This window comes from Lepidochelys kempii, chromosome 9 (genome assembly GCF_965140265.1).
Source record: "Lepidochelys kempii isolate rLepKem1 chromosome 9, rLepKem1.hap2, whole genome shotgun sequence".
NCBI classification, from domain to species: Eukaryota; Metazoa; Chordata; order Testudines; family Cheloniidae; genus Lepidochelys; species Lepidochelys kempii.
In genome coordinates, this window is record NC_133264.1 from 16246822 (window position 1) to 16271460 (window position 24639).

Below are 24639 nucleotides of genomic sequence, written 5' to 3' on the forward strand. Positions count from 1 at the left end.
GATGTGAGGTTCCCCGTAGATGCATTTTGTTCTAAGGTCTGTCACACACTAAAGTTTACCATGCCAGATTGGACCAGTGGTCCAGCAAATTCATTATCCTTCCTTTTGTGGTGGCATGGGTCTGATGCTTGAGAGGAAGCTGAACATTCCCCATATCATCTGCACAGGTCCTATGTACCACTTAAGTCCATCTTAAGCCCTGTTATGCAATGATGTACATGGAGGGGGCAGGACAAATTCCTTTCTGGCTTCTGCAATGATTAGTTTATGTCCCTAAGCATGACATTTGATTCCCCTGGTCTTAGCATACTAACTACAAACATTTTTGGTCATAAAATTATCCATCCCATTTAGAATACAACTATAGTATTTGACTCTGCGTATCAATGAATCTCAGAGGCTGAGTACATACTGCATCAAGTATTTCCTTTTGCTTCAAATTGACCAGCCATCAGCTTCATTGAGTGACCCCTTTGTTCTTGTGTTACGGAATGGTCTACGAAAGAGTAGAGGGGTTTCACCTGTTTCTACCTTTTGACATGGTCTCTCATAAAGAATCTCATTGTCTGTCTTGCCCTGGAGTCATCCCAACTGCCTCATTTAAGGGTCCGTACATTAAGAGCAATTAAACTAGCTTTGCAAAGAGGTCACTGGTAGGAAAAACACTTGGCGGCAAATGGGCTATCAGGGCATCCACCCCATTAATTTGAACTGGCCAAAGTGTCTGTTATATTTAACCTAAATCTCCATACATTTTCTAGGCGTCCATTGCACCGGATAATATACCTCAGGCTAAAAGCTGAGACATGAAAGAATTTCAAGCAGCGGACTGTACACTTTGTAAGAGCAGCGAGTAGTTGTTCTTCAAGGTGGTTCTGTTAGCCTCCTTCAGGGCTGTAAATAGCAGAGGGGCAAAGTACAAGCTAAGCATTTTCCAGTCTGGTAGATGTGTTGGTCTGTAACATTGTTAGTGTGCAGCATGTTCTACACTTGATAAATTGCAGGTCAGGTTTTTTCTTTTTTCTCTGTACTGTTGATGAGTCAAGCGTAGCTTTGAAAAGAGGAATAGGATTCCACACACTAAAAAATCCCTTGCACTATCATAAGTGATTATTTGAGGACTATTGTATGGGAAGCTGACTCTGTCATTGTGCAAATGGATGTTACTGCAAGCAATAGAGAAATGGAACAGGAGCAGAATAAAAGCAGACACTAGATTAGCTGAAATCCTATAATAAATACAATACTTACTCAACTTAGTAGGATATTAATATGCTACCTTTAAATTGAAGCAAATCATTCTCTCTCTTCCCCAAACAGCGTTTGAATTTAGAGCTCTAATCCCCTTGGCTGGGCTCCATAGGGATCTCTCCTGTGAGGGGCTCATTTTATATTTGGGCCTGGAAATGTTGAACATGTTGCAAGATCAGTCCTCTAGTTTGTATGTGGCTCTGGAAAAGTCACTCCCTTTTCTCTTTCCATTCTCTTTCTATTCAAAATCGATGTCACTGCATCCAGCTATTGAAACTAATGCCTTAACTCTGGGTAACTGGAAAAGTACCCTGGGCTGTTCTCTCGTTGCCTCCTTCCCAGTCGACATGTCCCTTTAAAATTTTAGGTTTTAAAATCAGAGGGAAATATATTATGAGCCAAAGAGGTTGGGGAGACAGAAGGCTTTCAGCTATTTTGTCATGCCACACAGTGCAGAAGAAGGAAGTGCAGCCCTAATTGAACGGCATCCTCAATCCAAACCCGATTCCGATGTCAACGTTTCATTTTGTCTCATGCTCTTATTTCAAATGACTGCTGAATTTTTGTGAAAAGCAACTTTGTGCCTTGCTTCCTCTTACATCTGAGGCTGTACACACCAAGTCTCTGCCCCCGCTTGTGTGTTCTCGTAGAGCAGACACAAGAAGCTGTGCGTCAAGCAGTGGCTAACCTAGTGTCTGAGAGTATATCTTGTGCTCTCAGTTGGTGTTTTTAGCAGCAGCACAATTGTCTTTGTCAGGAAACTGGTGGTTTTCTCAAGTTGCTGAATAAGAGCGTGTCAGTGAAAACCCTCTAGCTGCTGGCATTATGAGTCAAACTAATATGATCTGTTGGTTTCACGTTTGCAATGTCTTCAAATTTTACAACTGCTGCTGTTTCATAAGTCACTTTGGGTCAAATATTGAAATGTGGGGGTTATGGGCACTCGCAAAAATATCTTCATGTGGACTGGATAATTGCATGTATAAAGAGATACTTAGGTACCCCAGATGGGGGTGGGGGATGGGCTTGCAGGTGCACATAGATTTTTTTTTCACTGCCACCTTTGGGATCTGCTTGTGAAAGTGGAGTTGCCTATATGGCTGAAGATCTCTCTACCAGTTTTATACTGCCACCTCCAACCAATAGTAAGGTTATTCGGGCTTGTCTACATGGGCAATTCATAGGGAAGCTAGTGCAGAAATAGCAAGGGGGTGAATATAAAATGCAATAGCTATTCTGTACTCATTCCCTGTGTGGATGCTCTTATTCTGTGCTAAATTTAGAGTAATCCGTTTCCAAAGTGGATTACCCTAAACTGCACAAAGGCACTCTTGGTATGGAGTATGAGTTAGTGCAGGGAGCTAGTGTGGAACAGCTATTCAGCAATAGCTATTTCAGGCCTTTTCCCCATGTAGACAAGCCATTAGTGTTAGTAAGAAGAGAAAAAACAGTCTTGTTTATTATATGTATTGGCTATCATTTATATAGATGGCAAGAAATCAAGAATTGCTATAGTAAGGATTAAATAGAGTTTTTGAGGGGATGTAAACTCTCGTGCTTTGGGGTTAGTACCAAACTTTCTCTAGAGCAGGTTATTCCATAATTGCCTGCTGTGGGGTTGCATGCACCTTGCTCTAAAGCAGCTGGCACTGGTTAGATGGACCACTGGTCTTTCCACTCTGGCAATTCCTATGTTCCTAATTGAGACATTGTTTGTTTTAACATTTTATCCAGAGCAGGCAGGTTTCTGGCAATAGATAAATCATCCATAGACTGTGCATTCTGTGTGGTTCTTGCCACTTTAATATCTATATTCTATAATATGTGTAGGTAGAATTAGATGTAGGTATACTATGTATATGCCATGGTTAGAAGGATGACTTTGTTTTGAAGTCGCAGAACTAGCCCTGTATTTCCACAGTGGGGGTGACCTTTTATGACCATTTATATAGAGGAAGGGGGGAATTCATGGCATCTGTGACCTTGCAACAAAATCACCCCCTAACTATGGCATATAGCTGGTCTGTCTAGCCTGTTTATACATATTTCTAGGATGTAGCTATGAATGTAGTGGGGAATCTCATAGAACATATGTAGAAATCAAGGATAGGAAGACCTGTTAGGTTGGCTTGTCCTTCCCCCTTGCAAATTCAGGATCATTCTGTACAATGTCTGTCTTATTCTAGTTTTAAATGGCTCAAGCAATAGGGCACCAAACAGCCCCTCAATGTGGCCAGCAAGCAGTCCCCGCCTCAGTTTCCCCCTTCATGGAACTTCTTCAGTAATTCACACACACTTTTTCCCTTCACAGCCCTTCTCAGGTTCTGGTTTTATGATCATAAAAAACAAAGAAAGTTCTCAAGTTCCTCCTCAAGTCCATCCATTTGTTCTCTTACCAGGCCACTCCCAGACCTTTCCTGTCTGAAGTCCCAGGTTTCTCTGCTGGAGCCTATTCCCTCCCAGCAGCCTTTGCACTCCACTCTGGTCTCCCTGAGAACTCACTTTCACTGCAGCTTCCTGCTGCTCCTTGTAGGGGAATCAGCTGAACCCTGCTCAGATATGCGTCCTTAATAACTAGGATTGACTGTCCCCACAGCCCTTAAAGGGGCATGCCTCCCCATTACACACTGCCAACATGGATTTTTTCCCCGATATTCAGCTTATACTTTCTCTTGCTTAGTTTCATTTTTCTCACATCTAGTTTTAGCCTCTAATATCATAAACATTTCCTCTGCATCCCTGGTATGAGTTCCTACAACTTCTCAATGGGCATAATTTATAGCAGGTATATTGGCATGCCATATCCCATTTGCACCTATTCCATTAGCAATGAACATTAACAAAAATACATTGTAGCAGAAAAATAGTGAAGTGGGGCTCAGTGAAAACAAAGTTGCTTTGCTCTCAGGGAGCTTGGCAAATGGGCTCCTTGTCCCTCTCTCCCCAACAATTAACAATTATAATTTTCCACTTGAGTTTAATGCTCATGAAAGGGGTCACAGCATGAGACCAGGAGACTGAAGTATTCTATCCACAGAAGAGGGTAGAATCCACAGAAGAGGGTAGTGCCTCAATCCTGACTGGTGGAACCACCGCCATGGGTGAATGGGAAGCTTGGTCTACATACCCTTTCAAGGATGCCAATTAGTGCCAATTAGTGCCAACTGTGGTAATGATCACCTGTCCACCAGGGACTGGACTGAGAGCACCGAACAGTCACCAAAGGGTAGCAATCACAAGTGCATTGGGTTGGATGTCATAGCCAGTCCCTTGAGTTTGTTGCCCCCAGGAAGTTACTTTAATATTTGGAATTCGCTCTAGAGAGTAGCGGGCATTACCCCACTGTGGGGACAAGTCCTTTCACAGAAGTAGGGCATTCTTACTTTGGACCTGAGGCTGTTCTCGCTTGCAGCAGTTCTACACTGACTTTCGTTGAGTTACTCCTGGTTTATATTGGTGTAATTAAGAGCAAAATATGTTCTATACTGTTTAAAAGTTTGATTGGAGAGGCACTGGGCATGATCAGTGAAAATGTATCTTGATTGCAGCTCTCCATCAGCAGATCACTGTAAAAAGAGGAAAAGGGGAGCAGATTGAAGATGGAGGCTACTGATGATATTTCAAAATAAAATAAAATTGGCCTTTAAAACCCAATCTGGGTCACACAAACACCCTGCACCTGTGGCTCTTTTTGGGCTTGTAAGTCAGCCTGCCTAGTAGTGTCAGATGTATCAGTGTTTATAGAGAGTGTCCAGACACATAATAAATCCCTATAAAGAAGGCCAAGCTGAATGAATGAATGAGTCAGCTGGAAGTCAGTGCAGTGCCAAAGAGAATGACTTTGAAGGATGCTATGCTCGGGCTTCAGAAATGCCATATGGTTACTTATGTCATAGAATCATATTAATTAGAGACGGGAAAGGCCTGTCAGGGTATCTAGCCCATCTTCCTGTCATTTTCTATTGCTTTGTCCTGTCTATTTTTAAATAGCCCAAGACATGGAATTTCCAACATTTCACTAGCAATGGCCTCTTCCCCCACCTAACAGAGCTCACCATACAGAAATCCTTCTTCAGCATTTCTTTCCTTGATGTCATCTCATCACTTGTATGATGATCCCTCCTTTGGTGATCCTAAATCAGGGATTCTTGAACTTTTTCATCGTGTAGACCACAGCTTAGTAGGAAGACTTGCTCATGGACACTTGTCCTCCCACTCACAATCTCATGACATCCCTGTGACGCAGAAAGAAAATGCTCTCATGGAAAAAGTAAAATCAAGAAAGTTTTGAATGTTGTTAGTGATCTTTTAATGCAGTTCAGTTGATGAAACTAAAGAGGAGAGCCAGCTCTCTACAAGCCTCCAACAAGAACTTTGAGAACTTCTGTTCGTACCTGTCAAACACTTGGGGATATCCCCTTTGGTCGTCAATTAACCAACCTATAAAAATTTTATTCTTTTAGGCTGCGATTTTCAAAGCCAGCTAGGAAATGTAGGTGCACATTCATTTCAGTGAAAATTGTGCATCTAAATCCACTAAGCAGATGGGAAAATCTCAGCCTTAGTCTTCACAGTTTCTGTGATAGTTCTGTGACATCCCTCTCACTTGGTCCACATCCTTCTGGCACTGAGGTGAATGCATTATTCTCCTTCCTCACCCCAGAGCGGAATATCCTCAAACCTGCATTCTGCCAGGAGTACCTGACTTCAGTTTTGATCATGGGAAAATGACAGCAGTGAGAGGGCTGGGGTGATGTCTATCATAGCAGGGAGTGGGGAATATGTGATTTGGAAAGGCTATGAAGGGGAAGGAAGAAAAGCAGTCAGTGCCACAGAAAGGAACCACCTCCTAATGTCTTCTACAACTTAACCAATATTGGTTGAGGGAATGAGTCCTGTCCTTCCTTAACTATTTAGCATCAAAACAGTATTTGAAAAATTACTTGGAATTTTAGCTTGAATGTGGCTGAATATGCATCTTTCTCACACACACACACTACAGTGTGTCCTGAAACTGGCTTAATGAGGTCTTCTTAACGGAAGGATCATCCCTTTGAGTAAAAGAAACCTGTGATTGTATGTTATTAACTTTTAAAAGGATTTAGTGACACTTACAGCCAGAGCCTTTTGACTCGGAAGGTAATTAAAGTTCAAATGATGACCCAGGGACACAGAAATGCTGTAGCTGTGTTGGCAGGATTCCATCCTACAAGGGTGTACACTGAGATCACAGGTGCCGCTTAACTTTTCACATTTGTTGACTGTATTCGAAGCAGTGTGTCAGATTCTGTTGTCCGTTACACAGCTTCAACTTCCAAGACAATGGAAGTCAGAACAGTGTAAATGAGAGCAGAATTTGGTCCAAACTCTTGTTCGTTAGGGAGCAAAATAAGCAGGTGCTGAAAATAAAAGAGAATTCAAGAAACAAGGGTCATCCTCTTTTTGTTTTATTGCGACACAAAGTTTGGCACATGAATCCAAAACAGGTCCGAGATTTAATCACAAAAAGAGATGTGAAAAGACAAAAGAATATCAGAGCTGAATAACATCAAAGAAAATATTCGTATGGCAAAGAGTTATTTAGCTGGCTAGAACACCTTTTGATTTTTCCCCTTCTATTGTTGCTAAAAGATAGCTGTCTAATAACCGCCCTAGGGTTATCAGCAGGCATTGAACCCAGGACTTTCAGCACCAAGGCTAAGACTGCTGCCATTCCAACTAGTAGCTCAGCTGAATCAACACATCTCTTCAGTGCAGGCTAACCAGTAGAAAGGTACAACGTAGGTGCTGGAACCAGGGTTGCTACCACACCCCCTGGCTGGATGTAATAACAACCACCCAAATACATGGTTTCTGCCTTCAGCACCCCTACTATAAAAATTGCTCCAGCACCACTGGGGACAGACACATTTAGCCAATGTTTTATGTAGCCACATTCCGGGGCAATATTGTAGGTTTCTTTTCTGCTTCCAGGCAGAAAATATAAAGTTCAAATCTTTACAGTGAATACGTGAGACAAATCCGAGTGCCTTGTTGTATACCGGTGAACTTTCATTCAGTGCCATTCTAGGGCCCAGATCCTCAGCTGATAAAAATTTCTGTAGCACTGCTATTTATTAATCTAAATATAAACTAAAAGTATAGAAGAGCATCTATTCCACACTCTGGGAGCAATTGACAAACTCTTAAAAACACAATGCATAGGAACCCCAGCAGTCACCCACTCATAGATAGATTTATACCAGCTATGACTCTGTCCATCGGCATTTTCTTTTGCAGGAGCAAGAAACAAATGACTTGTTTAGATTAGGACAGAGATCGGCAACCTTGGCACGTGGCCCACCAGGGTAAGCCCACTGGCGGGCTGCGCTGGTTTGTTTACCTGCCTTGTCCGCAGGTTTGGCCGATTGTGGCTCCCACTGGCTGCGGTTCACTGCTCCAGGCCAATGGGGGCTGCGGGAAGTGGTGGCCAGCACATCCCTTGGCCCGCGCTAGTGGGAGCCGCGATCGGACGAACCTGCGGACGCGCCAGGTAAACAAACCGGCCCAGCCCGCCAGGGGGCTTATCCTGGTGGGCTGCGTGCCAAAGTTTGATTGATGATCCCTGGATTAGGGGAATGTTCACTAATGCAACTGCATCCATGCAAACCCTTAATGTAGAAACATGGTACCACTACCACTTACAGACTCAGTCATGCTGCAGCCACACATCTATGCTAGTTTTGCACCTGGCTAGCTATGCCACTACCAAAACTCTTGGTATAGACAGGGCCATTGTTTTCATGCCCTCAGAATGTCCAGGTGGTGGTTTATCCTTTGCATTATTAGTTTCATGAAGTTAAAACCTGGGACAGGTGTGCAGTTCATGCAGAATTCTTTCACTTCTACTTAACAGTCACCTTTACTTCACATCCTCTTACCATTACCTTTGCTTTGTCTTTGAAAGCTTGCAAAGCTTATACTTTGAGCCTTCTGGTGTGGGGAGGCTGTCTTAGAAAATAGGGTCCTATGGGCTAACCATGATGTTCCCAGACTAAAGTTCCAACTCCCATTCAATGCATACAAAACCCTTATTCACAATAACGGGAAATACCTAACAGGCCCCTACGTTAATGGGAAATATCTATCTGTGTTCAAATGCCTGACCCATCTAAAGAGATGGTATTTCAGGCACGCTTCCTTGTTCACTGGTGGCCTAGAGTGATAGCATATCGCAAACACACTGGCACGCAGAATATGCGTTTCTATTTATTACTTGGAGTTCCCCTTCTTCCTGTCTGGTGACTCATATTTACATTTGGTTGCGGCAGCTGAATTTTTCTCAAGAGCTGCTTCTTACGAACATTATTGCCTTTCAGAATTAGCCTGCGGTTTGTCCCATGGTGCTAGCCTTCTATGACTCAGTTATACTCCTGTTCCCAAGTGTGTCTAGTTTAGCAGAGTGAACTGTTATGCTTCTGAAGCCATCTTTTCATGCCAGGCTTCAGAGGACCTTCCCAGTAGTGGCTTTGCCTTCAGGTGGCTCCCACCATCAATATTTCAAACCTGTCCTTTCTAATTCTGTATAAATAGGATCTCATTGTGTCCTGCCAAAAAGCTGCATGTAGCCTCACCTGTGAAGCTATAGAAATACACTCACAATGAATTGGTAGTCTTGCCTTGGATGAATAAAAGATCTGTATCGTGTGAACATATACAATAAACCTGGGGCTTAGGAAAGCATTATCACATGGCGGGGGGAAAAAAGAGAAGATGGACAGATAGAGGAGAAAAGGTGACAAAAAAGCATCTTCTAATCTTTTGCTGCCATTTTCTGTCATGTTCCTGCTGCTCTGAATCCCTGATTGAGAGGAACCTCTGTTTCAGTCGTTCCAACAGCATCGATTCAGCACAGCCAGAGCCGGTGAAATTGGCAGCTGCATAGGCAGGGGTAGATGAGAAAAAAATGCAGTGCTGGAATCTTCACCCACTCTGTCATGCTTCCAGGTCGTCTCCAAATGCCTGCCGGCTGTAGAAGCCGAGCAGTGAGTTGAAGCAATTCCAGCACCTCAGGAGACTGAGTCTTCTGCTAATTCATAGTATCTATGGTGAAATGGCCTTTAATTCACTCAGCTGTTAGCTGCAGTCGGTCATAATGTGACCTGACAAATGACTATCATGCTGGCAGGACGGCATGCAGTAGCTCGGTATTCTCAGTCTAGATTTCCAAACATATTTCAGTTTCACCATATCAGTCTGAGGAGCCAGGTCTTACTTATTTTATTCTGTTGATGTGTTATTAAGATAACAGTGCAATATTATAGCTAGCACTCAGTAGTTATTTGAAAGTTCAGATTAGTATATCTAGTTAGTTGTCAAATGGTGTGTTCTATACAGAGTGTTTTCATGAGGGGCTGTGTGTGTGTGTGTGTGTGTAAATATGTATGGTGTGTCTGTGCACACATGTAATGACAATTACCTCCATTGATAGAGTGCTTTCATTAGAAGGACATTTTAGGGTGTCAGATTGAGCACTCAGAAGTTAGGAACTCCCATAAATTATGGCAGCTGCTGCATTCAGCCATGTCCTGTGTATTTTATAGTATAGATTTTCACAACATAAGTCATATGGAGTCAAAAAAGGATACAAATATATAAGATATACACACACACACACCTAGATGAAATATTAAATAAAACGTGGATAATGTGACTATGACTACACTGTGAAATTTTTTGTTTTCTGAACCCTACAGTTGTAAATAGTTTTAGAAAAATGTAATTTTCCTGCTCTGAGCAGGGTTAATAACACTGATAAAAAATGCCAGTGGCCGACCTACACTAACTTTCCTACCACTGGTTTCAGAGTGGTAACTGTGTTAGTCTGTATCAGCAAAAAGAACGGGGAGTACTTGTGGCACCTTAAAGATTAACAAATTTATTTGGGCATAAGCTCTCGTGGGCTAAAACCTACTTCATCGGATGCATGCAGTGGAAAATACAGTAGGAAGATATATATACACAGAGTACATGAAAAAATGGGTGTTGCCATACCAACTGTAACGAGACTAATCAATTAAGATGGGCTATTATCAGCAGGAGAAAAAAAACTTTTGTAGTGATAATCACGATGGCCCATTTCAAACAGTTGACAAGAAGGAGTGAGTAACAGTAGGAGAAAAATTAGCATGGGGAAATAGTTTTTACTTTGTGTAATGATCCATCCACTCCCAGTCTTTATTCAAGCCTAATTTAATGGTGTCCAGTTTGCAAATTAGTTCCAATTCTGCAGTTTCTCATTTGAGTCTGTTTTTGAAGAATTTTTTGTTGGAGAATTGCAACTTTTAGGTCTGAAATTGAGTGACCAGGGAGGTTGAAGTGTTCTCCAACTGGTTTTTGAATGTTATAATTCTTGACATCTGACTTGTGTCCATTTATTCTTTTACGTAGAGATTGTCCAGTTTGGCCAATGTACATGGCAGAAGGGCATTGCTGGCACATGATGACATATATCACATTGGTAGATGTGCAAGTGAACGAGCCTCTGATAATGTGGCTGATGTGATTAGGCCCTATGATGGTGTCCCCTGAATAGATATGTGGACACAGTTGGCAACGGGCTTCGTTGCAAGGATAGGTTCCAGGGTTAGTGTTTTTGTTGTGTGGTGTGTAGTTGCTGGTGAGTATTTGCTTCAGGTTGGGGGGCTGTCTGTAAGCGAGGACTGACCTGTCTCCCAAGATCTGTGGGAGTGAGGGATCATCCTTCAGGATAGGTTGTAGATCCTTGATGATGTGCTGGAGAGGTTTTAGTTGGGGGCTGAAGGTGATGGCTAGTGGAGTTCTGTTACTTTCTTTGTTGGGCCTGTCCTGGAGTAGGTGACTTCTGGGTATTCTTCTGGCTCTGTCAATCTCTTTCTTCGCTTCAGCAGGTGGGTATTGTAGTTGTAAGAACGCTTGATAGAGATCTTGTAGGTGTTTGTCTCTGTCTGAGGGGTTGGAGCAAATGCGGTTGTATCGCAGAGCTTGGCTGTAGACGATGGATCGTGTGGTGTGGTCAGGGTGAAAGCTGGAAGCATGTAGGTAGGAGTAGCGGTCAGTAGGTTTCCGGTATAGGGTGGTGTTTATGTGACCATCGTTTATTAGCACTGTAGTGTCCAGGAAGTGGATCTCTTGGGTGGACTGGTCCAGGCTGAGGTTGACGGTGGGATGGAAATTGTTGAAATCATGGTGGAATTCCTCAAGGGCTGCTTTTCCATGGGTCCAGATGATGAAGATGTCATCAATGTAGCGTAAGTAGAGTAGGTGTGTTAGGGGATGAGAGCTGAGGAAGCATTGTTCTAAGTCAGCCATAAAAATGTTGGCATACTGCGGGGCCATGCGGGTACCCATAGCAGTGCCGCTAACCTGAAGGGATACATTGTCCCAAAATGTGAAATAGTTGTGGGTGAGGACAAAGTCACAAAGTTCAGCCACCAGGTTTGCCGTGACATTATCGGTGATACTGTTCCTGACAGCTTGTAGTCCATCTTTGTGTGGAATGTCATTAGAGCTGCATTGGGACTAGAATAACGGTGGGAGATTTCCCCAAAATGCAGCCAAATACCCATCCCCATCCATGTCACTAGTAGTGTATATCTACACTGCAGATGCAGGTGTGGTTGCAGCTCAGGTAGGCATACACAGGCTAGCTTTAATCTAGGTAGCGCAGCTAAAAATAGCCATGAAGATGTGGCAGTGTAAACTGTATAACCCCATCTGGTAGCCCTGGGTATCTACTCCCTTTGCTAACTACGTTGAAACTTACTCCAGCAGGTCTCCACTGCTATTTTTAGCTCTTGTAGCTAGATGAAAGCTAGCGTGGGTGTGCCTACCCAAGCTGCATCACACCTAAGACTGCAGTGCAGACCTACCTAATGAGACCAGTGTCTTTAAGGTGAAAGGCCCTTTCAGAGTGACCATGACTCTATTGTACTACACCACATGATACATTTTTTAAAATTCTTAAATACAGCATGTGCACAATGGCAATTTTAATACATCCATTATTTTCCCAAAACAGAGCAGCTACATAGGAGCCATTGTAATGCACATGATTTGCCTAATATATTGCAGTACAGAACATCACTTACCTACCCAGCCACTACAGGGCCCTGAGGAACTGTATCTGCAGTGTTGGAGATGTCTGATTAAAAAAATGTGTGTAATTCCTGAAGTGTGTGTGTATTGCCACCTTATTACAGCTGTGTGTTTGTTACTACACTGGAACCTATGGAGTTCCCCCAGACCCACAAGGTCCCTGTTATCCAATATTTGCACACTACTGTCCTCTAGTGGTCAATCTGTCTCACTATCCATGGAATTGATGTTTTCGCATAATGTGGATAGAAAATAGGCAGATAACATACAGGTGTGTCTATTGCTTTTGGCTCCTGTTTCTAAGCCTATCCCTCTCTTATAGGTCATGCCCCTAAGAAAATCCTAGTGGAAGCAGCATTGTCTAGCATTTTTGTTTTATGCTGCTCTGAGCGGAGTAGCCCAGCACCAATCATCTTTCTATTATTTGTTTGCCAGGGTAGCTCAGATATCTTGGGCCTGTATCTCTTCTGGCACAGATGAAAATCAGGATTAAGCCAGTGGAGTTACACTGGAGTAAGACCAGTACAAAGGCAAGGAGAAACAGGTTTTTTGACTCTAAAGCTTATTTGGTCTCAGATTCATGGTTACCTCCCCAGCCAGATCAACTCAAGTTGAGTGAACTCTTCATAACTCTATACTTGAACAAGTCACTCCCCTCAATTAAGTCATAACCAGATGCTTCAGTTGGTGGTAGCTGGCACTCTTCCCTTGGATTCAGGACTGAACTAGTGCCCCAGCAAAATGTTATATAAGTGGTGATGGTATCTGTAATCTTGAGCATAAGTATGGCGAGATGCACTTTTCCCCCCAGTAGAAAGACACGTGTACAGTAGATAAAATAGTAAGCAGTGGCACAAGTTGAGAAGGTTGGGAAATGCATTTTGAACAGCGCAGCAGAAACTGAAAGCCAGCCAGCTTTGTATGTGGAGGTGGCTGAACCAGTTAAGCCCATTGCTAATTAATTATTTTACACTTTTTCATTTCTGTCTTGGAGCACGTTGGGCACGTTGTCAGCACATCTCGCCCTTTGCGCGATGGATATTGCAGATGCACTGCATGTATGACCTGAGTGGCGTGTAATTAGAAAACCATATTGATTTTCAGGAAAGAGGTTGCAAACATGCAGATCTTCCACATAAAAAGCAGTTTGATCTTCAAATGACTTGATTAAAAGCTTTATTTTTCTTAGTAAACAGGATAACTTGGTGAAAAAAGACCATACAAGGGGTCTGATCCTGCCAGCACAATAGGCAAGCATTACCTTCTCAGTGAGAAGTCCCATTCACTCCAGTAAGACTCCCCTTATGGCTCAGGATCAGGCCCCTCACATGATTCTTATTTATTTATAAAATGCAGCAATTTGGCCCCTACATTTGTTTTCTTTTGCAAGTGGGTGGAAGCCGTGCCCTTGTGTTCGATGAAGCTGCGTGCTGTTTTGTCCTGTGTGCAGCACTGCTCAGGCGAGGCCTGTGGGTGGATGTCTGTCAGCACTAAACTGCCTTTGTCTAACTCTTTTGTTGGTGACCAGTGTGGTTGCAGATGCAGACAGCCTCTGAATTGCAGCTGTTGTCTGCAAAGCATACAGAAGAGATCGTGGTACAGCCAAACCCATCCCTCTAGCCTTTCAGAGCTCAGAGATCAGCCCTTCTGTGAAATGGCAGTGAGCTGGAAGAGCATTTCTTCTCACACAGAGCTCACCAAGCACCCCATTCATGCCAATACGAGCAACATCCAAGCTGCCATGCAGTTTTGGCTGGGTATGCAACCAAGGACATGTTTGCCTTATTATGGCTCACTGACAAAATACAGCAGCCTGCTCTGTCACACACTTTCTGCCTCCATCCTGTCCTTGTGTTTCTGCCGCACTCTGAAATTTCATGATTTTGGCAGCAATCAGTGTCACTTTTTTAATATTTGTATTTACATGTTCAGGCCCCAGCTACTCTGTCAGTTACACACGTGCACAAGATCTGTTGAAGTCATTGGGAGTCACGCATGCAACTGAGAGGATAACAGAGCCCCGTGTTTTTTGCATAGGACAAACGTGGTAGTGGAAAAAGTTCAGACCCAGTTTTGGAGGTCTTTCTGAAAATCCGGCCTTTACATACTCTCACCATGTAAAATGGCTTCTGAAAAGCATGGACAAGAATGTTTTTATTAAGTGACGTAGCATTTGTAAGAACTTCTGCCTGCTTTTTATTTGCATTTGCAAGTACCTTCATAGTTTACCTGGTTTTTTTGCACCCATAGCAGCAGAGAAGAGAGAAGGAGATGAGGAAGCAGCAGGAAAGAGAGCAGAGGCGGCATTATGAGGAGCAGATGCGCCGAGAGGAAGAGAGGAGGCGCGCAGAGCACGAGCAGGTATTCTGCAGAGGATTCTGGGTGAATCAGTCCCCAACATCGAAGGCTGAATTCTGAGGTCAAAATTGCTTCCCTTTGGGCTTATTGTCTATTGTGATGTTTTAGTTCTTTGCAAACAAATTACAATTCATTTAATAAGTTAAAAGCAAATCTACTTATTACTCTCACATTTGATCACTTTCATTACTAAAGAGTAAATTGCTTAAGTGCTAACCTCGTGTTTATTGCTTTTCACTGTATTAATTCCCTTCTATCTGTGGCCAGCAATTCTGGGGCCACTTAATATACAGTTTCCCACTCCCACGCTCCCTATATAAAGCTTTTGTTTACTACTGTCTCTTGTACTTTACCTTGGTACCCAACAAAACTGGTCCCTCCTCTGCCTGAACTTACCTCTTTATAGCTCTCAGAACACTTGGCTTCTCAGAATTGTAGGGTAAAAAGAGTAGAAAGGAATATATATATAAAGAGTAGAGGTGCTGATTTGTCAGTGCCAGCTTTAGAATGGGGTGTGCTTAACGCTTGTCCCTCATCCCCACTCATGAAAATAAGATGTATATCACAGTCCTGAGGCTGTCCCGTTGAGCAACATTTTGCATAATTCATAGTAGCCATAGAACTTTTTCAGCTTTTCTAATAACACTGCAGAACTTACAAAGGTGCTTTACATCTACAAGACACTGTATAAGCACTAAAGACCTGGTCCTGTTCAAGAACCGTGTGTGAAATTCCCATTGACTTCATTGGAACTACCATCTCCTACACTGGAGCATTCCATGAGCAAGGTCTTAAGGGATTGTCCCCTAACTAATTAAGGCTTGCAATGCCACTTCAAGGTTGGGAATACTTGTCTATACTACCAATGTTTTGCCCGTATAATATACCTGGTCTAGTACCTCCATAGTCTGTAATGAAGGTAGTCTTTATTTACTTTGGAGTAACTCAGAACAAAATGTTGCCCTCAAATTATAGCTGTGCCTTTTTACTGTTTTTCAATACAGTAGAATGTAAAGCTTGTGTCATTTCAATAAGCTACAGGCAGGAGAAATTCTCAGTGTTTTCAGTTTAAAATTAATTGTCTTTGCGTTTTTTTGCAGTTGAATCTCTCTGTGTTTGAGCCAGGGCCCCTTAGTATTTCTGCCATTTCTATCCCTCATGCAGCAGCTCCTTTCTCTGTGGAATTACTGGCTCTTTTTCTTTTCTCTCTTTCCACACCCCCCATCCCGATTCCTGCTGCCCATGTCTCCAGGAGTACATCAGGCGACAGTTAGAGGAAGAGCAGAGACAGTTAGAGATCCTGCAGCAGCAGTTACTGCAGGAACAAGCTCTACTTCTGGTAATGGGGAGACCACATCCCTGCTTACCCGCTTTCTGTTTGTAGTGTGCCTGTCTGTGTGCGCCTGTGTGTCCCCATGCCCTCTGAATGGCTAGTATAACGAGTCGGGCTGTGTAGGTAACTTGCATACGATCACCTGCTGCACGGATTTAATTAAACCAATAAGCCTCATAACCACACAATTTTCCAAGACTCCACTCTGCTAAGAATAACATGCTGGGGTTTTTTTTGTTTCATAAATACAAATGGAGCGGCGCTCTGGATTCTTGTATCTTTTTTCCTCAATTCCATGACCGCTCACTGATTCGATATCCTTGCTGTGAGCTCCTTTCTCACTCAGTCTGTCTCTGTGACGTTGGCATGCTTTCGGCTTCATTAGAAGTGCTGGCCCCTTCTCAGCCCCACTGTGGTTATTGCAGAGTAATTTTTAAGGCCGTTAGCAGTGTACTGGAATACAATCAAACTGAAATGTACTTGTACTCTGCATACCCGCTCAGCTTTACAGGATTTGATAGCCATATTTCATTTGAAATCTATTAGTTTTACTTTCTTGACAGGAACATTTTATGTTCCCTTCTCATGCTGCTTCCATTTTAGACCATGTTTTTTGTTGCATTATCTCCTGAATTGCCCTTTTTGTTTGTTTGTTTAAAGTGAGAATTATATTTATCAGTATTTATGGTTTTCTTTTCAATAAAACAGAGCTCATTATTGGTCTCTGTTTCCACTGGCTTTATTTAGAGAAAGAGGGAACTCATACAAATCCCTCCTTTTTAAAGGTACTTAAGTATTAATGATTATTAATTAAACCTTTAAAAAGCCCCAGTGCTTCAGAGAGAGCCGTTAATTGGCTCTGCAATTCAAGTTCTTGTCACAATCACCCACTCCTATGAGCTGCTGAGTACCAATCAGCTCCCAGTGGCTTCAGTATGAAATGAAGGCACTCAGCACCTCACTAGATGGATCCACTGCAAAACCTGGCGATAAGCAGTTGTAATTTACAAATCTAGCAAGGATCTCAACTTATTCAATGGATTTCTGTTTGGTCAACTCAGTGTGAACCTGATTCTATTCTTTGAACACACAGGCTGTTTAAGGGATTTAGATACCAAGCTCGCATTTGAAATGTGGCTTTAAAATCTCAACCACAGTGATTGAAGTTAATGTACTTAGTACTTATGTAGCCCTCCTTGGACCAAATTTAACCCTGGCATAAGAGGAGGTGAGTGACTATGTTGGCAGCCCTGGAGCTGCATGTACAAGGTCTTGATGGGGACCTTCATTTCCAAACTTCTTTATAATCATGAAAGGCCAGAATCCCATTCCTCCAGTGGGGAATGATTGCTCAGACTAATTGGCCTCGATGGAACTACTTGTGCAAGCAGCTGCTCCCCTGTGTGAGCAAGGGGTCCAAATCTGGCCCTAAGTAATTGATTTCCACAGTGCCCCTGTTAAGAATATTAGCATCCCTAGTTTCCATATGGGAAGCAGAGGCAGAGAGCCTAACTTGCCAAAGTGTGTCAAAGCTGGAATTAAAACTCTCAGGATTTTTTGGTTCTGGCTCTTAGACTATGTCTCTCTCCAGGTTTCTTTATGGTTTACTCCTTCACTGGGCCTCCACAGGCTTAAGAACTGATTGGCTTTGTAGGGCTAAGCCATGCTATTTATTTGGGTTTATTTTTCACCAAACTGATAAATATCTGATCGCTCACACGCTAGCCTGACTATATCTATACAGCTTCTCACACCCATGTTACGGTGGTGTTTTCCTTGGGTAGGAGTATAAGCGCAAACAGTTAGAGGAGCAGAGACAAGCGGAGAGGCTGCAGAGGCAACTTCAACAGGAGCGAGACTACCTGGTCTCCCTGCAGCAACAGCAGCAGCAACGGCAAGACCAGAGGCCAGCAGAGAAGAAGCCACTGTACCATTACAAGGAGGGAATGAATGCAAGTGAGAAGCCAGCTTGGGCCAAGGAGGTAGGAAAGACTGAGTCCATTTGTGCCAGATCCTTGTTTGTCCCCACAAAGTTACCCTTTATAAATGGAGAGCCGGGATGGGATGTAGTTCTGTTTGAAAGTCTTGTTTACTTTGTGGTTCGATTACTGTTGAGGATTCCTGAAACCAGGCTGAGACTAAGAGCGTGATGCTCTCCTCTCTGCTGTCATTATTATTATGGTGAGAGCTGCTGGATGAAAAGTGGTCCAGTGCAATTCAGTTGCTCTGAAGTGGATTCCTGTACACTGTTCACATTCTAGTTGAGTACTGAACTCGAAGCTGCTGGTGATATGCACTGGAAGGGTGTTTCTTCCTGTTGTAGAAATTATATGGTACCAACTGTCCTATATAGCTGTTGTTGTTTTGTGCTTTTCAGGAACACAATCTCTGTTGCTTTTTTTTTAATTGAAAAACAGGGAACAGCATCTATTCATGCTTATTTTAAAAGTAAGATGTGAATACTAGATATAATTTTACTGACCAGTATTGAACGAGAGGCAAGCATGCAGTGCAGTCTCTGGATCAGATGCATTCCTTTCCCCTTCCCCAGAGATATTTTGTTACCCAGAAAGAACACTGTCCATTATTGCTGTTTGTCCTAGAATAGTGTGTTTTAATAGTATAATTTTGTAATTCTACTCCCAGGTACAACAACGATATCTTAATAACTCGCCTGTTCTCCCAGCTAAACAGACTCACGCATCTGTTGCCAGACACTTGGCACCCGTCATTACTGGCAAAGATGTAACATCACAATCCAACATTAAGCCTTCTTCTAATCTTTCCAAGGCACAACCCTCAACTAAACCAAATCTGCAATACCTACAAGCATTAGATCCTCGGAAAGTGAAGCCATTAGTCTCTGCTAAGCCAAGACAGGTTCCACCAATTATTAAGATTTCTAAACCAAGACCCCAGGTACAGCAACGCACCCAGAAGGGAGAAGAAGCCATCTGGGCACATTCTCAAATTAGACTTGGGCATCAAGAGCGATCAAAAAAGAATGATGGTGTGATATCCCGCAAAGGGTCTCGCTCTCAAGGATGTAGTCCTGTTAGAAAATCAGGATTGGAGGTCACGTGTGTTTCTTCTCTTCATGTTTCAAAAGGAATAAATTCACATTTGCCTAGTAACGGAGTGAAAATGGACTTTAAAGAACATAATGGAGACAGGGGAAGAAAATTTGCTCCCTCACTCATGCCTACGAGTCCCTTATTTCCTTCAAGAAGCACTCCATCATTAAACAATATCGACTTGATGTGTGATAACCTAGACCTAAGCGCTTCTAGCCCAGAACACAATTTAAGAAAAATAAAGACTCAAGCCCTTCATAAGAAGCTCCATGCTTCTGTTGACAGTATTCCGGAACTCCTGCCATCTACAGGGATCCGTCGTACACAAATGCAACAGAAAATAGGAAGAAGCGTGGATCAGCTTCCCCTTCCATCTCTTGGTCTTTCTCCACAATGTTCTCATTGGAATGCAGCCATTTTGGCTCCTTTGTCTTCTCACTCCCGTTCATCTTCTGTGGACTTACTTTCCTTTCCCCTTAATTCCAATCTGATTCAGGCTGCTAAAGTTTTCAGGGGAAATGCTCCAAATAGCATGTCTTCACAGGTAGCCCCAGGATCATTCTCTAATTCTTCCTATTGTTCTCCCAAGCTTTCTCCTCAAGTATGTAATGGAAAAAAATTTTTAAATTTGCCTGTGACCAAGACATTCCTGTCATCGAGCACTCCTGAGCTGAGAGATGTAGAACAACTTAACTCTGAGCTACCTCTGGTGGGTGACGTCTTCCCAAACTTCCAGTGGGCTTAGCGCTTCCTTAGCATTGTAAAAATCAGGGCTGTCTATTGGGCTTGTGCTATGGTGGAAATGTGTGGCAGCAAGCAGGAAAATGGGATGAAATTTCATCTTTAACAGCACAGCTTTGAATAAACTGTTCTAAATTCCTAACATGCCTCTGGCATTTTACTATCTTCAGTTCTGTCTATAAAAAGGTCAAGACTTAATACGTTGTCTCTTAGTTGGAATGAGAAAGAACAGTGCTAGATTTGGCCGTCAGTTCCAGTGCAAGGGCCTAACTCTGTCACTCTTACTCATGGTGAGTAGTATCTGATTCCATGAGTCACCCCATTTCTTATTACATAAGGTATGACCCAGCGTGAGTAAGGGCAGCAGAATTTGGCCCTAAGCCTTTTGCTGAAATACACACTATAGGGAAGGAGTGATATATGGTCAAAATTTCAGAGTTAATCATTAATTTATCTGTATAATCAGGTAAATTTTCTAATTAAAGGAAAAATATACTATGAAGTAGTTTTGGAATACAATGAACTAGAGTGCACATTTTAGGCCTTCAGAAAATATACACATGTAGATAGCTCAATATCTTTATAAATAATATCAGTATTTACAAAATTTTCATTAGTGCCTCTCAGCATTTTGTATTTAAGGGGTAGGTTGTGCAACCCAAACTCTCTCAGCACTTACCCTAGTACACTTACTTCACAAGGAGTTACTTTTATAGAGTGAGTAACATGACCGTGGGTTGTACAGTCTAGCTGTTAATAGTCTAAACCTTCCATTTTCTGTGGACATAAAAACAACAGATGTTCCCCTCTTAACCATACTTTCAAATCATACAGCACATGTTTTTTGCTATCATATTCCAGTCTCCTTTATTATGGTAGCCGGCCGCTTTGAACCATGGGACACCAGTGCTCACAATTTTTCGCCCTATGTTCATTAGGTTGTGTCCTGACAGACTCCATTTTTGGTTCTCAAGCTAGTCTGTGTTAGTGCTTGTTGCTGTTCTGGCTGCCAGTTTTTGGCCATGCTAGAAATTATACAAATTGCATGGACATATTGCACTGAAGGTTTTCTAGATTGATTAATATCAGCATTGGTAGTGACAATCCTCTGTTTTCTCCGGGATCATTCTTGGGTTAAAATCAGCAGTTTTAATGAGTCCAGAGTCATATCTTCACAGCCAGACATTTACCCACTTTTGATCTTGTTCCCTGCACATTTCTTTCTCAGCTGGGTTTTATTAGAAGCAGTGTGATAACTGCTTTTAGCTATGGGCGGAAGATCTTTCCAAATGCCATATTGTTCACTCCTTGTTGTTTATATTATTTATAAAGAACGATAGGTATAAAATATTAATAAAAAACAGAAAATGAAATTTCTGCAGTAAGTATATTCATCTAAAGAGATACAATTCAGATGGGAGAGGGAGTGAATGTTCAAGGATATATGCTTCACAAAATGGTGGTTCTCTGTAGGAATTTATACAGTGTCCAAAATACTTTATGTGCAGGGTCTGAGTAGTACCTACCCAAAATTATAATTATTTTACCCCCGTATATCCTTTTCATGTGTAAAATTAATATTTCAGCTAGAAAAGCCCCCAAAAGGCCCAGGGTCAGCAGGATTCATATCTCCCCACGCCTACCAGGTTCTGGGGCAAAAGGGTAGGTTTGAGATTCAAACTGGAGCCTTGAGGTAGCAGTACATAGAATTGCTGTGTCAGTGGATCATTCTTGGTGGTTTGGGAGGGTATGATTCCTGTATTTAATGCTGTACAGTCTTGGCATCAAGCTTCTGGGGAATTTTTTCATGATATTGGCTGGCACATGAAAATTCTCCCCACATCATGGCCTCCCTGCTAGTCTTTCATACTTTCTTGAGGGGGCAAATTCTGGTCCCCACTGTCCCCTCCCCCCATCCTATTCATCACCTCCCCCAACAACCATCGGTCTCCTCAGCTTGGGAACTAGAATGTAACGCCTCTATCCTAGCCCTGACTAAAGCATAGTCTGGGTTCTTCCTTCCTACAGCCTCACAGGAAACCTTCATCCAATAGTGCTCCACTGCCCCACCCCCACCGCCCACACACGCACCAATTCTACTCTCTACACATGTAATCTCTACGCATGCCCATTCTACTCCCCTTTCCTGTGGCACTGACTTCACTTGACTTCACTTGCTGTGTTAGCTTGAAGCGTCACTCGAGTATTGCCCTTAACCCAACTCCCATCCACACCCACAGATCTCTGTGGAATTAAATTGGGCCTCAAACTCAAACTAGCTGGCCTGTCAGGGGGATGGTCTAGAGCCTGAGTGCTGCTGAGGAGTAAGCTAATAATGCAGTGGAGATGCAGCTACTCTGTGCTGCTAATCCAGTCACCCTGTGAAGCTCAAGTGTGATTTCACCTCGCCAGCATAGCTGCCGCCTCTCATTGCAAGTAGATTAATTAAGTCAACGGGAGAGCTCTCTCCCATCAGCTTAGAATGGCTATAGTAGAGAACTTACAGTGACACAGCTGCATTGGGGCAGCTACGCCACTGTAAGCTCTCTAGTGTGGCCATAGCCACAGCCTTAGCTTGCCTAGCTAACAGAGGAGTGTGGGGCAGAGGGAAAGGTGGCCACTTGCTGGATCTTGGAGTGGGAGGACTCAGTTGAATGTCTTCCAAGGGACCCCAGATTTCCTGGAACTGGCCTTGAAGTGACCTTTTGCATGTGTTTAATGCTTCTCCTGCGATGCACAGTTTTCACCTCAGCTGTATCTATGAATGCCATGCTTTGCCATTCAAATTAGATTAATATTTCACCTCTTCCCTCAGCCCACTTTGCTTTTGTTGTCCTTTTTTTCACTGAAATACTGTATCAAACTATTAATCACTTTCCACATGATGCCTCTCTCCGATTATCTTGCCTATGGGATGTGGAAGTGGCCAGGGGTTCTTTTGCAATAGAGGTGAAGCTTGCATTATCTAAGAAGCAGCCGGTGAATTGAGCTGATATTGGATCCTTGCAGTGTTTGGCACTTGGGAGCACTTTCATTTTTACTCTGTGTAATGATATAATCAGTAGGATTACTGAGGAGATGAACTGGGGAGGCCTCAGTGTATCTTCTCCTGTTATGCTGTTGACATACAGTGTATGGAAAGGAGATGTTGGTAGTCAGAGAAAGGAGCATCCCTCTCTCCCAGTCCATACTGTCAGGAATCATGGTCCACAACACAGCCAGTCTGGAAGCATGGCCTGCAGCAGAGCTGGTCTCTGGGCAACCTAATGAGAGTGCTGGCCTGTAGTAGGCTGCATGATTGGTTGGAAGAGTCAACAGACTGGGTCTTTAGCCCAGCAGCAGTCCAGCAGCTGCTCAAAACATTGACCCGTGATTGCAATAGCTCCTGTGTCTGCTTGTTCCCAGCATTCCTCCTGCCCTACTTCTGCATTGGCCCCAGCTTTGCCTTGCTCCAGGTAACCTGGTCTTGACCCTCAGATTCCTGAGTTTGGCATCTGGCGTCTGACTTCAGTTCTGACTCTTGGCTCCAATTCCTTACTTGTGACTTCAGCTCTGGCACCTGGCCTCTGACTCCTGTTCTAACCCCTGGGCACACCACCCAAGTCCTAGTCTCTGACAATCTGAGCAGTCTCAACACAAATAATAAGAGAATTATAGCTGATATAGTGAGCCTGGATTCTTCAAAGGCCAGTGTCTCTCTCATGGAGATAATGGGAGCCCTCATACCTTGCAGGCCCAGGATGCCAGGCCTACAAGTTTACATCAAGGATTATATAAGGTCCCGCAATTTCTATGCCCATACCCAATAACCCACAAGCAAGACCCTTAGGTCTCCTCCAGCTTCTGCCCATGCCTCCACAGCCTTGGTCTACTGTATCAATGGATTTCATTGTGGAACTGCCATGCTTCCTGGGGCACTCCGTAATCCAGGTTGTTGCCGACCTCTTAACAAAAATGGCGCACTTCATCCCACACTTTACTGTTCTTACTGCACAGGAGACAGCTTGGCTCTTCTTGGGAAATGTATTTAGCTACTGCTAGGCATTTTATCAGACTGGGGTCCCCAGTTCATCTCCCAGTTCTGGCAGGAATTGAGCTCATCCACCTATTAACTGCAGACTAAAGGGCAAGCAGAGAGTTATCAAATCCTGGAGCAGTATCTCTGCTCCTTTCTGAGTTTCCACCAGGATGACTGGCTTCCTCTGCTGTGCTATGCCGAATTCACATATAACAATGCAATCCACACCTCGACCCCACACTGCCCGTTATTTGCAAATGGCTTTCACGCCTGCTTACACCGAGACTTAGCCATGAGCCGCCCAGAATTGGCTGCTGTTGATTTAGTTTCCCATCTACACCGGGTGCATTGGGAGCTGAAGGAACACTTGCAATCCACCAAAGAAGCCTATAAACACTATGCAGATTAAGACTGTCAGTCTGTTTCTAATCTGGCCATAGGGGACAAGGCGTGGCTGTCTTCCCAGAAGCTGCCTGACTAGTTGGAAGAGTCAGCAGACCAACTCTTAAGCCCAGCAGCAGTTCTTTGGTTGCTCGAAGTATTCTCCCACAGCTCCAACAGCTCCTGTGCTTGCTTGTTCCAGCCCTGCTCCTGCCTTGCCTCACTCCAAGGAACCTGGTCCTGACCCTCGGCTCTGATTTCTGGCTTGGGCTCTGGCCTCTGACTCCAGCTCTGACTTTGGGCTCCTGCTCCTGGCTGTTGACACATGCTCTAACCACTAACCCTGATTCCTGTTCTGCCCATTGAGA

At 43.3% G+C, this 24639-nt stretch overlaps 1 protein-coding gene across 14 annotated transcripts in view; it reads left to right on the forward strand.

The window, feature by feature from the left end:
- TNIK (TRAF2 and NCK interacting kinase) overlaps nt 1–24639 on the forward strand; it is a 321027-nt gene that overhangs the window by 238425 nt on the left and 57963 nt on the right. For 9 of the 14 annotated variants that reach the window (XM_073359382.1, XM_073359394.1, XM_073359393.1 and 6 more), the window contains 3 exons: nt 14617–14727; nt 15977–16063; nt 17842–18039. In XM_073359382.1, the coding sequence (XP_073215483.1) occupies nt 14617–14727; nt 15977–16063; nt 17842–18039 (396 nt within the window). The remainder of the gene's footprint in view (nt 1–14616; nt 14728–15976; nt 16064–17841; nt 18040–24639) is intronic. The other 5 variants (XM_073359389.1, XM_073359390.1, XM_073359391.1 and 2 more) reach the window with 3 other exon arrangements.